Source organism: Neofelis nebulosa, chromosome 14 (assembly GCF_028018385.1).
Source record: "Neofelis nebulosa isolate mNeoNeb1 chromosome 14, mNeoNeb1.pri, whole genome shotgun sequence".
NCBI classification, from domain to species: Eukaryota; Metazoa; Chordata; class Mammalia; order Carnivora; family Felidae; genus Neofelis; species Neofelis nebulosa.
This window is the reverse complement of record NC_080795.1, coordinates 63,486,223-63,500,996: the sequence shown is the minus strand read 5'-3', so window position 1 is coordinate 63,500,996 and position 14,774 is coordinate 63,486,223. Positions and strand designations below refer to the sequence as shown.

The 14,774-nt window shown below is 41.2% G+C and overlaps 1 protein-coding gene across 10 annotated transcripts in view; it reads left to right on the top strand.

Moving 5' to 3' along the window:
* The window catches only part of ENPP2 (ectonucleotide pyrophosphatase/phosphodiesterase 2), a 112,211-nt gene that overhangs the window by 18,673 nt on the left and 78,764 nt on the right, over nucleotides 1-14,774 (top strand). For 6 of the 10 annotated variants that reach the window (XM_058698915.1, XM_058698914.1, XM_058698911.1 and 3 more), the window contains exon 2: nucleotides 13,837-13,939. In XM_058698915.1, the coding sequence (XP_058554898.1) occupies nucleotides 13,837-13,939 (103 nt within the window). Of the gene's footprint in view, nucleotides 1-13,453; nucleotides 13,630-13,836; nucleotides 13,940-14,774 lie in introns of those variants that run through there. The other 4 variants (XM_058698912.1, XM_058698916.1, XM_058698918.1 and 1 more) reach the window with 4 other exon arrangements.

Sequence of the window (14,774 nt, the reverse complement as noted above, 5' to 3'; positions counted from 1 at the left end):
TCTATTGGACTTGCAGGTAACAAAAACTCCCAGCTTTCTTTTATAAAAATTGTTACCAGAGAAACAGCTAAAGGGACAGGAGGGTGGACCTTGTCTCAATTCTGCTGTTTATTTTTTTTTAATTTTTTAAATGTTTTATTTATTTCTGAGACAGAGAGAGACAGAGCATGAGCAGGGGAAGAGCAGAGAGAGAGGGTGACACAGAATCCAAAGCAGGCTCCAGGCTCTGAGCTGTCAGCACAGAGCCCGACGCGGGGCTCGAACTCACGGACTGTGAGCTCATGACCTGGGCCGAAGTCAGACGTTCAACCGACTGAGCCACCCAGGCGCCCCTCAATTCTGCTGTTTAAATAGCATGTGCAGAAAGACCACCTCAGGAGCATAACTGGCAGAATATATGAACTGTATCTATAACACATCCTACAAAAAATCTGTAAGACCAGAAGGTTCCCTGGTACTGGAGTAGAGCAGAGATTGAGTGAGCGTATCCTCAGTAGCCCCCGCACATACCCACTGCATCCCCACTGCATACCTCTATGACTTAACAGAGTGTGTTTAACAGACTTCCACGTCTTCCAGTTAAAACATGCTTCTTATCTCAGTATCCTTGACATCAAGTAGTACTTGGCACAGAGCAAGCTTTCAATAACCATTAGCTTATGTTGTAGGGAGTGCTCACTAAATCTGCCTTGAATCAATATTATATGAATTTGTAAAATTCTGGTTTCTGGAAGTTTAGGTCACTTGTCTGACAATGATCCGTGTTCTCTCTGATCTCCTAGGAACCTTGAAATGATATGGCCATGACGCCCACGGTTCGGGCCAGTCACTTCCTCATTACTACCCGATTCTTTTTTTGGGTGAGAATTAGGTCAGCCTAGGATAGAAGTTAATCTGTGGCTTCTGGTGTGTTCTGATTTAGGAAACATTATCAAGTATTAAAACTTATCAAACATTTATCAGATTCTCTACTTAAAAAAAAAATTTTTTTTTTAATGTTTATTTACTTTTGAGACAGAGAGAGACAGAGCATGAGCAGGGAAGGGGCAGAGAGAGAGAGGGAGACACAGAATGTGAAGCAGGCTCCAGGCTCTGAGCTGTCAGCACAGCTGGGGCTCGGACTCACGAACTGTGAGATCATGACCTGAGCCGAAGTCAGACACTTAACCGACTGAGCCACCCAGACGCCCCTGGATTCTCTACTTTTAATAGACTCATGTTTCTTGCAGCAAATAGTTAATATTCCCATTCCTTTTAGATCTTGCCAGTTTATAATCCTCATTAGGAAATCATGGAGAAGAGAAAACTCCTCCATTTAACAGGTGCTTGAACTTGGACAAGGTGTCTGATATATTTGACCTTGTTTTCTCATATAGTGACAATGATAATAGTGTGAAAGCTTTTAAGGAGATTAAATAAGTCAATATATGTATATATAAGTGTCTCTAGTGTGTTGTCCAGCAAAGAGCAGGCACTTAGGAAATCCTAGCTACCACCTATGGAGTATCTGCTCCAAGCCAGGTATGGTACCATTCATCCACACTTGCTTCCCCTCCCTTCATCCTGTCCTGAACTGTCATGATGTCCCAGTCAGAGGTACGTTAGCTCTGCGACTTTGCCTATGAGCGGGCTTTCAGTTTTACTGATCGCAAAGTGGAAAGAGTGAGTGAGCCTTCATTCTTCTTATAGGGTTTTTTTTTTTTTTTGATTTTTTTTTTCAACGTTTTTTATTTATTTTTGGGACAGAGAGAGACAGAGCATGAACGGGGGAGGGGCAGAGAGAGAGAGGGAGACACAGAATCGGAAACAGGCTCCAGGCTCCAAGCCATCAGCCCAGAGCCTGACGCGGGGCTCGAACTCACGGACCGCGAGATCGTGACCTGGCTGAAGTCGGACGCTTAACCGACTGCGCCACCCAGGCGCCCCATAGGGTTTTTTTTTAAGAAGTGTTCTTCAGGGGCGCCTGGGTGGCGTAGTCGGTTAAGCGTCCGACTTCAGCCAGGTCACGATCTCGCGGTCCGTGAGTTCGAGCCCCGCGTCAGGCTCTGGGCTGATGGCTCGGAGCCTGGAGCCTGTTTCCGATTCTGTGTCTCCCTCTCTCTCTGCCCCTCCCCCGTTCATGCTCTGTCTCTCTCTGTCCCAAAAATAAATAAAAAACGTTGAAAAAAAAAAAAAAAAAAAGAAGTGTTCTTCAAATGCAAGGCATTAAAAAAATTGTAGTATAATTGACATATAACATTATATAGTTTCAGGTGTCCAATAGGATGATTCTATATTTGTATGTATTACAAAATGATCATCATAATAAGTTTAGTTAACAGCTGTCACCATACATTAACTACAGAATTCATTTTCTTATGATGAGAACTTTTAAAGATCTACCCTTTTAGTGACTTTTAAACATGCAGTACAGTATTATTCATTATAGTCACCGTGACCTGTACATTACATCCCCATGGCTTATTTATTTTATAACTAGAAGTTTGTATCTTCTGACCCCCTTCGCCCATTTTGCCCACTCCTCACCCCCCGCTTCTGGGTCTATGAGCTTTTTTTTTAGATTCCGCCTATTAAGTGAGTTCATTCCGTGTTTGTCTTTTCTGTCTGACTTATTTCACTGAGCATAATGTCCTCAAGGCCCATCTATGTCGTTCCAAGACATTGTTCTTAAATTCCCACAATTGTCCCACAAACTCTGATTACAGGTTGTTGCCATTAAGATTCAAGTCCCTTGAGATCCGTAGGCAAGCACTGGGTTTTCATTTTATTTTGAAATAAAATGAAACAGGAAACTTGATTAAAGTCCTATGGCAGAGGCCCCGAAGTACTCTGAAAGAGATCCTCCTATTTTTAGGAATGTAAAAGGTTTCATCACATACAGGGGCTGGTTAAAAAAGGTTCACACCACCACTCAAATGCTTCAGTCCCTGTTAATTGTAAGTTTCGGAGGGTAACTGAGGTGACTGCACATAGCTTGGAAGGAACTGACCTGAGAGCTGAAGGTCAGGGTTAATGTTCCTTTCCTGTGGGTCCAGAGACTTTGGAATTTGCTTCACTGCAGGGATAATCTCACTAGCTCTCTCTTTCTTTTTAAGCAGCATTTTTGGAAATATAATTCATAAACCATAGAAACTCACCCTTTTAAACTGTACATTTCAGTGGTTTTTATTACTTTCATGGCGATGTGCAAACAACACTGTAACTTTGGAACATTTTCATCACCCCCAAACAAGACTTCATACCCAAAGCAGTCACTTCCACATCACCTGACAACCACTCATCTACCTTCTTTCTCTATGGATTTGCTGTTCTAGATGTTTTATAGAAATTAAATCATACAATATGTAGCCTTCGTGTCTGGCTTTTTTCACTTGATTATTTTCAAGGTCCATTCATGTTATAACATGTGTCAGGACTTCATTCTCTTTTATTGCTGAATAAAATTTAATTGTATTGATATACTTCATTTTTTTTACCCATTCATCAGTTAATCATTCTGCTGTGAACATTTGTGTACAAGGTTTCATGTAGGCGTATATTTTCAGTTCTTCAGGGTATAGCTAGGAGTAGAATTGCTAGGTCATATGATAACCCTATGACAAACTATTTTCCAAAGTGGCTGCGCTTTTATGATCCTATCAATAATATATGAGGATTCGCATCCTTTCCAGCACTTGTTATAGTCTGTTTTTAATTTGAGCCATCCTAGTGGGTGTGAAGTGGTATTTCATTGTCATTTTGATTTGCATTTCCCTAATGACTAATGGTGTTGATCATCTTTTCATGTATTTATTGTCCATTTATGTATCTTCTTTCTCAAAATGTCTATTCCCATCCATTGAAAAATGTGGGTTATGTGTCTTTTTACTGCTGAGTTTAAGAGTTCTTTACATATTCTGTATATTAGGCCCTTATTAGATATTGATTTGCAAATATTTTCTCCCATGCTATGGACCACATTTTTACTTTCTTGCCATCTTGACAATGATGGCATTCAATCTATGAATGTGGGTGTCTTCCCATTTATTTAGGTCTTTCATAATGTAGTTCAATGACATTATCTAGTTTTCAGCGTACGAATCTAATACTTCTTTTGTTAAATTGATTCATAGTAGTTTAGACTTTTTGATATTATTGTAAGTGCAATTGTTTTCTTAATTTCATTTTAGATTTTCCATAGCTAGTGTACAGAAATACAACTGATTTTTAAAAATATTTAGCTTGTGGGGCGCCTGGGTGGCGCAGTCGGTTAAGCGTCCGACTTCAGCCAGGTCATGATCTCGCGGTCCGTGAGTTCGAGCCCCGCGTCAGGCTCTGGGCTGATGGCTCGGAGCCTGGAGCCTGTTTCCGATTCTGTGTCTCCCTCTCTCTCTGCCCCTCCCCCGTTCATGCTCTGTCTCTCTCTGTCCCAAAAAAAATAAATAAAAAAACGTTGAAAAAAAAAATATTTAGCTTGTATCATGCGACCTTCCTGAATTTCTTTATTTGTATAGTTTTCCTTCAAGTTTTTATTTAAACTCTAGTTAGTTAACATATACGGTAAAATTTGTTTCAGGTGTATAATTTAGTGATTCCTCACTTACATACAATATCCAGTGCTCATCTAATAGTTTTTAAAGGATTCATTAAGATTTCTATATACAAGTTCATGTCTTATATATAGATAGCTATATTTGTTCCTTTCCAATTGGAATGCCTTATATTTGTTTTCTTGCCTAATTGCCCTGCCTAAAAGTACAGTGTTGAATAGAAGTGGTTAGAGAAGACATCCTTGTCTTGTTCTGGATCTTAGGGAGAAAGCATTTAGTCTTTCACCATGAAGTTAGCTGTAAGTTTTTCACAGAAGTCTTTTATCAAGCAGAGGAAATTCCCTTCTGTTTCTAGATCGATGAATGTCACTAGCTCCTGTTTGCTTGAAAGGGGAATCACAGAAATAGCAGTTCTGCTTCCTCTCCAAGAGGGCACCATTGTGCTGCTAAGCATGTGATGATGGCATTCTAGTAGCGAGCATAAACTTCCTTTTAGGTTTGTGTTTATATTCAAACAAATTTCTTGAGTTGAAGCTCAAATTCTTGGGGCTTTCCAGTCCAAATAGAGGGTCTTTGTTATTGTAGTTCAAACCTGTGCCTTCAAGGCTGTCCCCAGAGTCACCCCACCCTTTACCAAATAAATGCTGCTCATTTTCTCTTGAGGTTAGAGAGAATGTGACAAGAGGTTTGTAACATCTCCAACTTTCATCTATACATAATCTCTCTAAAAGTAAAGGAATTTTCCTAGAATCTATGTCACTGCTAAGCACCTGTTATGTGCTCAGTTCTTTGCTTAATGCTGAGAACATGATAACAGATGTAGTCTTTAGCCTCCTGTATGTAATAGTGTCTAATATTTGCACATTTTCTAAGTTTCAAGCACTGAGCTACTTGCTTAACATGCATTATATCAGTTGGTCTTCATATCAACCCTGTGTTATAAGAACTCATGTTATTTTTATTAATAATCCATAGCTTTGGGAAGGCTGTGAATTGACTCAGATTTGGATGAGTGCCATGGAAAGGGGAGGACTTCAGAGCTGAGAAACACCATGAGGAGGCTGGAAATTTGGTTGGACTCCTTAGGGGAGGAGCTTGGCTGGAGTGAAAGATTCTGTCACTTGCCAATGAAAGATCTGGCCTGGGGGTAATTTGGGTCGCATTTTGGCATGTATGTATATATCTGAATACTACAACAAAAGGTTGGATTTAGAAAAGTAGGTAGGGGCACCTGGCCGGCTCAGTTGATCAGGGTCATGAGTTTGAGCCCCACGTAGGACATAGAGATTACTTAAATAAATAAAACTTTTAAAAAAGTGTTTAAATAGTGGAATTAACTTGGTTATTGTCTTTGTTTATTTTCACAAATTGCACTCCTTGAATGTCCGGTCTTCTGACAAAGTACTGTAGGGAGAAGGGGAGGTGGCTGGTCGGATAGGATCTTGGCTCCCCACTCCCTACTTAAAGTAGAGCAGCTCCGCATTTAGATGTTGGTATTCATTTTAAGATTTTCTTTGAAAATAAGGTTTCGCTGCTTCAAAAAGTGTTACAAATCACTGATTAGCCCAATAATCCTGCTTTACAGATGAGGAAACATGGGCTTGAAGTCACACAGCTAGGAGTAAGAGAGTAAGGATTGAAGTTCCAATTTGAATTTCTTGATATCAAGTAGTTCCTTCAACAAACATTTATTGCCTGCCTATTACATCCCAGGAAAGATGCATAGCTCTGTGAAGCACAAGAATGACTGATCCCTGCATTCAAAAATATCACAAGGGACAGAGAGGCCTTAAAACGGATTTGTAGACAACATGGGAGCAGAGTGGAGGAACCCATTGCTCTGCACAGGAGAGGCAAAATCGGGAGGGAGGGGGCGCTTCACAGAAGAGTGACACCTGACCTGAATCTTCATGAATATGTTGGAGTTTGCCAGGGAGATTAGGTGGAGAAGGGCATTCTAGGCCAAAGCAACAACATATATTAAAGAATGGATGTGTCACAGGGTACAACTTAATCAAGGAACAGCAAATATTTCTCTAATTAAAAAATTTACCATTTGCTAAGCATTCTTCTGTGCCAGGCATTGTGCTAGGCAATTTACATGGATTATTCCATGTAATACTCTTAAGATTCCTATGAGCTGCATACAGATGAGAAAACTGAGTCTTAGGATGGAGAAGTAATTCGCCTAAGGGTCATGTAAGGTCTCACGGTTAAACAGTAGTAGATTTGAATCCAGGCAACTTGATTTCGAATTTTTAAAAAATATTTTATTTTCGAGAGAGAGAGAGAGAGAGAGAGAGAGAGAGAGACAGAGTGCAAGCAGGGGAGGAAGAGAGAGAGGGAGACACAGAATCCAAAGCAGGCCCCAGGCTCTGAGCTGTCAGCATAAAGCCCGACGCGGGGCTTGAACTCACGAACCGTGAGATCACGATCTGAGCCGAAGTCGGACGCTTAATTGACTGAGCCACCCAGGTGCCCATAGCCAACTTGATTTTGGATTTAGAATCCTATTTGCATTGCCAAGGGGTTTGGATTTTATGCTTTAGGTCAGTGGTTCTCAAACTGGCAGCAGAATTTGCCTGGTGGGCTTGTTAACACAGATTCTGGGCTCTACCCACCCTGCCCCCACGTTTCTGATTCCATAGATCTGAGGTAGGACCTAAGGATTTACGTTTGTAACAAGTTTCCAGGTGATTCTGTTCCAGGTAGCCCCCAGGATCACTCCTTGAGAACTGCTGTGATAGGGAACCACTGAAGGTTTTGAGATTGGGAGGAGCATCATCAGATTTGCATCTTACGCAGGGACCTCTGGGAATGAATGGGAATGAATTAAGAGGGGCCTGAATGAAAGGGTGTTTGAAGGGGGCAGAGGGTGCAAACAGGAAGGGCAATTTTGAGGCGAACTGCTCATGCATGTCCTGTAGAATGAGGATGAAGGGAGAATCTAAAATATTCACATAGAAAGACAATTTAGAGGGGCGCCTGGGTGGCTCAGTCGGTTGAGCGTCTGACTTTGGCTCAGGTCACCATCTTGCCGTCCGTGACTTCGAGCCCCGCGTCGGGCTCTGGGCTGATGGCTCGGAGCCTGGAGCCTGCTTCTGATTCTGTGTCTCCCTCTCTCTCTGCCCCTCCCCCGTTCATGCTCTGTCTCTCTCTGTCTCAAAAATAAATAAACGTTAAAAAATTAAAAAAAAAAAAAAAAGACAATTTAGATACTAAGAACGCTCAGCAAGCCCTGAGAAAGGATGGTAATAACTGTAATCAATAACAAGACCCGTTAGACATGGTGTCTGATGAGAAACAAGAGATGGAAGGATTGCAGAAGGTTTCCAGGAAAAGGAAAGAAGCTGGAAGGTGAACCAGTTGTTTGGGTAGCTGCGTGCTGCATGTGTCAAGTTGAGGCCCCCATGTGGTGTAGTACAGGGACGTCATGCCATAACGGGAAGAGGACTAAGCTGGCTTAGGAGATCTGGTTCCTCAGACCTGGCTCAATCACTTACTGTCCCGCTTTGGAGATGTCACATAGTCTTTGAGCCTCCATTTCTTCATCTGCAAGTGGAACTGACAGGAGCTTCTCACCCGCGCATGTGAGAGCCTAGAAGGCAAGGGTGGTGAAACTCTTTTCTAATTTTTTTAATGTTTTATTTTATTTTTGAGAGAGAGACACACAGAGAGAGAGAGAGAGACAGAGAGAGAGAGAGAGAGAGAGAGAGAGAGAGAGAGAGAATGTGAGTGGGGGAGGGGCAGAGAGAGAGGGAGACACAGAATCCAAAGCAGGCTCCAGGCTCTGAACCCGACGTGGGGCTTGAACCCACGAACCGTGAGATCGTGACCTGAGCTGAGGTCGGACGCTTGACCAACTGAGCCACCCAGGCGCCCCTGAAACTCTTCCGTATAGTGTCATACCCACCCATCTGTGGCGAATATCACACAGTGCACAGTACAAAGCGGACTCACACATGAAACCAGGAGGCTCTCACACACACCATCTCGCCATCTCGCCAAACTGTTACAACCTTCTTCCACTCGCCTGGAAATTTAGCATGCAGCTTGCTGAGTAGCTGAAAAGAAGTAGACAAACCGACTTTCAAGTTTTAAAATGTACTGTAAGCTAGAGTTAGCAACAAAGGTGAGTTATTTCCAGGCAGTAATTCCTTTTAAACCTCAATTATGAATAAATGTATTTTCAGTGTTTAAAGTCCAAAGGAACTTTAAAACGACTGCCTTAAGTGGTTTTTAAAACTACTGACATGTTTTAAAGCTATTAGCCGTATCCCTTATTTGAACTAAGTCTAGAATGTTAGCAAGTGGATATCAATCTCCACGTCTTTTTTGCAATCCAATTAAACCTTTAGGAGTGACTTTACTGAGTACTGTATGTCATCCTAATCCAATTACATATTCATTAGCTCAGGAGTCACACTTCTTACTTTCCTGCCCCTGAACCCGTGTACCCAGTTCATTAATGGATCTTTTCCCCACCTGCCCCAGTTTTCTCCCAATCCACCACCATGGCCCTCTTGGTGCAAGGTGTCACTAGCTTTTTCCTGGATTACTTCATCATCTCCAAACTGATTTTCTGTGTCCATTCTTGACTCCCTGCACTACATGTCCACACCATACAGAGATTCATCCTTCAACATCGGAGTAACTTTCACCTGCTTAAGCTCTTTTAAGGCTATCCATCACTTATAAGGCAAAGACAATAGCAGCCAACATGACGGACGGAGCCCCACACGAACTGGCCCCTACTAATCCCTTGACTCATTTCACACCACACCCGCTTTTGCTCTTGCTGCTCTAGTCAAACCAGCTGTCTTTTCATATCATGGGTGTGCTGTGCCTCTACCCCACGTGGAACCTTTGCACACCCTGTTGGCTCTGCCTAGAATCTTCTCCCACTCTTATTTAGTTACTCCCACTTACCCTGCACATTAGAGCTCAACTGCTACTCCACAAAGTCTTCCATGATCCTCCTGACTGGATCAATCCAGAGTTATATGTTCTCATAGCAGTGCTTACCTCTACCTTTCTGCACGTAATCAGTTGAGATCACACATTTATTCCTGTGTCTATTTGATTCATATGGAGGGCAGGGGGCTATGTTTTGGTTCAGCTCCCCATATAGTACTAGTGCCAGATCAGTGCTTGGTACGCAGTAGGAGCTGATGAATATTTGTGCAATGAATGAATATTCTTAGAAGATAGAGATTGTTCTGGTGTGGGGGCTTTACGCTTAGATCCACTGGGAATAAGTGTCATGCATAGAAGTTTATGATGTAAATTGTAGTCATTGAAAGATGTGCCGGTGTTGATTTCAGCTTTCAATTGTGTAATAACTAATAACACAACTCCTGTTTGCATTTGAACAGATATATGCTATTTCTCCACTGGAGAACCTCCTGGGACCAAAGATTACCCATCAAACTTTGCGTCTGTGGTTCAGAATCTTAAGTGGTGTCTACTTTATACAATCTGCGGTCTTGAATTGTGGAGCAATTGGGCCAGCTTGTTCCTCCATTAGCCATCATAATTTTTTGCTCAATTCAGATTGGTAAACCCCTTTCGCAAAGACTGCTGTCCTGTTTTTATTCTGAATTTTCTAATAGCCAGCAACCACAGCAGAATTAAAAAGCAAGACTTAGCTCAAAGAGTTTTAAAATGAAATAGGGAGAAGACCTATGGGTATTATTTTCTTATTTGCTTAGTGTATGTGCTATATTTACTGCTCAACGATACTACTGAAAAATCAGGCGGTTGGTAATTGTCTAACACTAAAGTTTTAGAGCATTCTGGGAATGGTGTTAAGTCAAGACACCATCATGCAGTTAACTCTGCATAATGAGAAACTGGGTATAGATAAAGTTTGAAGCAGTTTATGAAAATTTCATAATTACTGCAGGCGGCAAAAATGACAACCGTCAATTATCTATCTCTCAAATCTCATTATGAACCTCAAGCCCTCTTACCTTAATCAGCGCTTGGGAACAAGGATCCACAGAACCATTTCATGAAAAGATAGACTGTGCATTCGTATAAATGCAACTACTGTAGTGCAATTAAGCAATACACACACTGCTGCTTTGTGCCACCAGCAAAATAAATAAAATTCTGTTTTGCTGCTTACAGTTTGGAGATGATTCCCATGGAGGAACAGCCATGGAGATCTAGACTTTAATGTCCAATCAATAGTGAATGCTCTTAATAATATATGAAAATTACATTAGCATTAGACCAAGCAACTCAACATCCAGGGCATAAACAAATTGATTCAGAGTAATTTCTTCCAGTGCTCTGTTTCTCTAAATGTGTGCCTTACGTTACTTACGTCAGAATAACCTATCGTGCCAATTCTTGTCTGACTTCTAGAATCCTTGGTTTTTCTACCTTCCCTCCTAGACCTATTGAATCCAAATCTTGGTGAGTAGACCACAAGCACGCACATTTCAGACAAGCTCCTGAGGTGATTCTTATTCTCGAGAAAGCTTGAGAACCTCAGAATGATTTCTAGGGCCTAAGACTGTTGCAAGTTCTGGATTTCCTTCTGCCAGGGGGCAGTGTTCTCTGAAATGTAACTGGATTAATAAACCATTCTGGAAGTTAATTTTAGTCTTTCTCAAACGCTTTCTTGTTTACTGACCCAACTATAGGTGACATTGTTCCAAAATGTTAAACACCAGATAGATGGACTTTCTCAGTTTGGTTTTGTTTACAGAAGGTTTTGAACGATATTCCAGTCATTTAGCTGAATTTCTAGACCTATGGTATTTATTACCAGACTTTTGGTTTTCTCAGTTTTAGATAAAGAAGGGTAATTGTATTTTGTAGTTGATTTGATGCCCGAGGTAGAGACTTTGGTCATCCTCCTGCCAGTTAATTTATAGGGATGTTTTAGTAGTAAGATTCTGTTTAACTAGGGTTAGATGGTGTGTGTGTGTGTGTGTGTGTGTGTGTGTGTGTGTGTGTATGTGTGTGTGCACGCGTGCACACATGTGTACTTGTGTATGTGTGTTTTTTTTAATGAGTTCCGTGTGCATAATGACCTGAAGACAAAGTTCTTTGACAGAACAGTTGACGGAAATAATGCCTGAGCTCAATCCTCTTAGATAATTGGTAACAAGTGCTGTACAGAAGCCAATTATGGGTCGACTATTACACTGAAGCCTTTTTTCTCCGCACAGCTATGCTGCATGTCAAAAAAAATTAATGGATGATGTTCAGCTTCTGAGTCTTTTTTTTTTTTTTTCAAGGAGAGCCTTCATTATCCTCAAGCTGGGTTTCAACACTCAAATGTCAGATAGAATCTAAAGTTGTTGGCAAGGGCCGGGGAGGTTAGAGAGAAGGGGAGGCAGGTTTCGGGGGGAACGTTTGGAACACGTGGCACACGACACAAGGCAGTCGCAGGCCTTTGCCTTGATTTTCCTTTTCGGTTTATAGTTTTCTACTATAAAAGCCAGGGTCCATCTTGAACTTGAACATCAATAGTAGAAAAATCTTACATGCGGTTAACATCTTTCATAAGCCTTGCTAAATACCCAGCTCCAAATCATTTCAGTATGGCACACAAACTAAAGCAAGGGACTTCTCTAGAAAAATCCATAAGCCCGCCATCTCCGCAAGAATACAAGACTAAAAGGATTTTTAGAAAGGCAACTTCAAGTTTGGCAGTGCGTTTTCTTTTTCTCAATTAGCCGTTACTGAATTCTAGAATATATAATGAAAGCCAGGCCTACTGTGTAATCCACAGTGCTTGCTTTCATGCTATCATGTTTTATTTGAGCAGAGCCACTGCTCCGTTAGTAATCTGTTGCATGGTAAGTGCTGTATTTGTTTATGTACGCACATATGCTCAGTGCGAGATTAATGGTGCCCGGTCCTGGTGCGGGGAAAACCAAAGGCAAGCCTTCTTCCCTCATTCTGAATCTTAAAAACGTATAATATTTAAATAACTTTCAGATTTAGAGACCTCAATTTCTTTTAGAAGTCTCCTGGTTGCCAAATGCTTAGTAAAGAAAGTTGAACATTGGCAATAGCCTTAAAGGACACCGTGTTTGGTGACTGGATGACAATATAACTGGGAAATCATCAAGGAAACGATGTTTAAAGCTAAATTCTGGCTGCCATTGAGATTTCCTTCCTAAATTCGATCACTAATAAAGCTGCCCCATCCAACCCCTCCCCCCCGTCCCCCCCCCTCCCCAAAACCAAGCTGACAGTTTTTTTTAGGGAAGAAGAGCCAGGCTCTTCTTATTCTGTCCTTCCTCACAGGCAGAAGGACTCTCTACTGCTTAGCTGGCAATTCCCAGTATTTTGATAAAAGTTACTTCTCTAAACTCTAACAACAACATGGGGGAAAATAGTGCTATCTCTTGTGTTCGTTACAGTCCTGGGAGATTTTATTGTGAGAAATATTTGAGTAGTCGGGAGTAGCTGAGAATGTGGCAGTAGGGACAGGGTCATTTAAACTGCCAGAAAAAATAAATACATGGGAAAGACAGGGAAAGTTATTAGGTTTATAAATTATAAAACTTTCCTTGTTTAAAAAAAAATAAAGTCGTGAGGTGGACTACATTGAATAACTACATTGTAAACCTTAAAAGCTTAAAGCTGGTGGAAACCCTTTTACGGCTCTGTTTCATTTTTATCGGATCAAATACATTTGGTTTCTTTTTTAAAAACCATGTTTTTGTGAGGGAAGGAAAATGAACATGCACTGTTATTGGCCACAGCAACATAAGAAACCCTCATGTTACCAGAGGAAACCACATGAAAGTGTGTGTGTGTGTGTGTGTGTGTGTGTGTGTGTGTGTGTGTGTGTGTTAGGGGCGGGACCGATAAGGGGGTGGAGAGAAGGAGAGGGGTGTTTCAAGCCTCTTAGGCTCAGAGCTGCCATTTGTGAATCAATCGTGATGAAATCAAGCTCCGGACAAATCAGGGGAGGCTGTCAACCTCCCAGGTGGGATTACTTGTAGTTAATAGACTGAACTCAGAGCCCCAAAAAGCAGTGCATTCAGTGTAGGCAAAAGAGAACACACTGCAAAAGGCTTTCCAAGAACCCTCTGCCATGGCAAGGAGGAGTCCGGTCCAGTCCTACCAGGTAGGAGAAAGATGGCATGGGGGGAAGGACTTGATGTTAAGAATCAGTTCCTGATTTGCAATTTTGCTTTTTGTTTTAAAAATCCAGACAGTGCTTTACAGTGCATTTTGGAAGTTGTAGGACTGGGTGGTGATGTTGAAGTCCTTTCATTTGCCTTCATATAATTTGATTCATTGGTTTGACACCTCAATCTCCCTATTCCCTTAGGTAATATCCCTGTTCACTTTTGCTGTTGGAGTCAATATCTGCTTAGGATTCACAGCAAATCGAATTAAGAGGGCAGAAGGCTGGGATGAAGGGCCTCCTACAGGTAAGTGTAGTGACTATCAGCATTTTCAGTCCTTTTACAATATTATGGACTGGATAATCAATAGAAGCTCATTAAGAAATGCATCTTTAAGATAATCTTGCGGTATAACTAATGTAGTCCTAGTTTTCTTTGGAATAAAACTAGCTGTGTGTATAATTCAGGTGAGAGAATGTGGTTTTAATTAGAGAACATTTATGCTTGCTTCGTGATAGCAGGCTATTTAAATCTTTGCACTCCGATATTTATAAATGTTAAGATAAAATTAAAACTCTTGTGAACAGACAAGGCTAAGATAGAAGTGGTGAGAACAGGTGTTGGTTTAATATTGCAGATACATGAATTTGATTTCTTGGCATGTGATATAGGATGTAGTATTTTTCTCCAGAAACTTCTGACCCAGAAAAAAAAAAAAAGAGGAATGGAAGTTAAAAAAAAAGTAGTGAACTGTCTTTCTTTAAAAAATCTTTTTAACATTTATTTTTTTTGAGAGAGAGAGATAGAGTGTGAGTGGGGGAGTTGCAGAGAGAGAGAGGGAGACACAAAATCTGAAGCAGGCTCTAGGCTCTGAGCTGTCAGCACAGAGCCCGATGCGGGGCTTGAACCCATGAACCGTGAGATCATGACCTTAACTGAAGTCAGACGCTTAACCTAATGAGCCACCTGGGCACCACTAAGAAAAGCAGTGAACTGTCTTTCTGAAACTTCAGAGTTTAGGACTATGAAATCAAGATTTAGCTAAAGTAGGAAAAATATAAAAGAGAAGAGGTGCTTTGAAGAACTTACAAGATTCATTTGCACTCAGTTTTTTCTTTTGGCATAAGGAAAGGTAAGTTTT